Source organism: Myotis davidii, unplaced genomic scaffold (assembly GCF_000327345.1).
Source record: "Myotis davidii unplaced genomic scaffold, ASM32734v1 scaffold247, whole genome shotgun sequence".
Classification (NCBI taxonomy): Eukaryota; Metazoa; Chordata; class Mammalia; order Chiroptera; family Vespertilionidae; genus Myotis; species Myotis davidii.
The window spans coordinates 494663-495702 of NW_006299593.1; the positions used below are offsets into that span (position 1 = coordinate 494663).

The 1040-nt window shown below is 59.9% G+C and overlaps 1 protein-coding gene across 1 annotated transcript in view; it reads left to right on the forward strand.

Annotated features, from left to right (window-relative positions):
- SFXN5 (sideroflexin 5) overlaps positions 1–1040 on the forward strand; it is a 113480-nt gene that overhangs the window by 88627 nt on the left and 23813 nt on the right. The window contains exon 11 of the mRNA XM_015571491.1: positions 699–784. Within this exon, the coding sequence (XP_015426977.1) occupies positions 699–784 (86 nt within the window). The remainder of the gene's footprint in view (positions 1–698; positions 785–1040) is intronic.

The window sequence follows — 1040 nt, forward strand, 5'->3', positions numbered from 1 at the left end:
ACGGGTCTAAGGGAAGACCCGGGACCCGGAGGACTACCAGTTGTTCCTGGAGGGACTAAGCCTGTGGGGTTAAATGGACTCCCCACAATGACGGGCAGAGTGCAGGGGTGCCACAGCTGTGCCCTGACTGTGCCCCCTGCCGGGAATCCCAAGGGAACCCCAGAGCCAGGCCCAGGCAGGGCCCATTGGGAGACTCGCAGACACTCAGCAGAAGTGCCTGTCCCTGGTCACCAAGAAAGCCGCCTCCTCCTCGGACCTTTGTCTTTAAGGAATGTCAGAGAACAGAAACTCCCAGAGTCTCTGTCCCCCCTCGGCACCAGGCCCCAGCTCTTTGCTGGGGTCCTTCCAGGGCCTGCTTAGATTTTAGAGCATCTCAAGTTTTCCTGCTGCTTCCCCCCAAGCCCCTGCACCTGCCACCGGCCCGAGGCACCCCCTTGGGCACTTCTGTGTTGCTGCCCCACCCCCACATGTGGCAGGTGTCAGGGATCTGCTCTTCAAATGTGTGTGATGAGAAGACGGGGGTGGCTTTTCTCGGTTGTTGGCGTATGGCTTCGTGAGCAAATCCATGAATTATTCCACTCAGCCAGGCCTGCTTAGCAGTCATGCGCACACCTCGGGCTCTGGGGTGGGATTGGCTGCCAGGCAGCTGTGCCTGGACAGGGGAGCCCCACTCACCACAGCCTCCACTTGCTCCTCAGGCCCTGCTGGAGACGGCACTGACGCGAGTGGTCCTCCCCATGCCCATCCTGGTGCTCCCTCCAATCGTCATGTCCATGCTGGAGAAGTGAGTTGGGGCAGCCAGGACCGTGGGGCTACCACTGGGCAGGAGGTGGGAGGGAGGGGACTGCCTGCCCAGGTCAGGGATGGGATGGAAGGGGGCAGTTTATTCAGACTCTCCCAGGCAATGTGACTGGAATCTGAGAATTCATGGACTTTAACTGTGCAGGACCCTGTGCTAGGTGCTGGGGAGGCTAGCCCTGCCCTGAAGAACTGGAGATTCTGGCGTGTGTGAGTCTGTGTGCATAAGTGTGTGTGTGTGT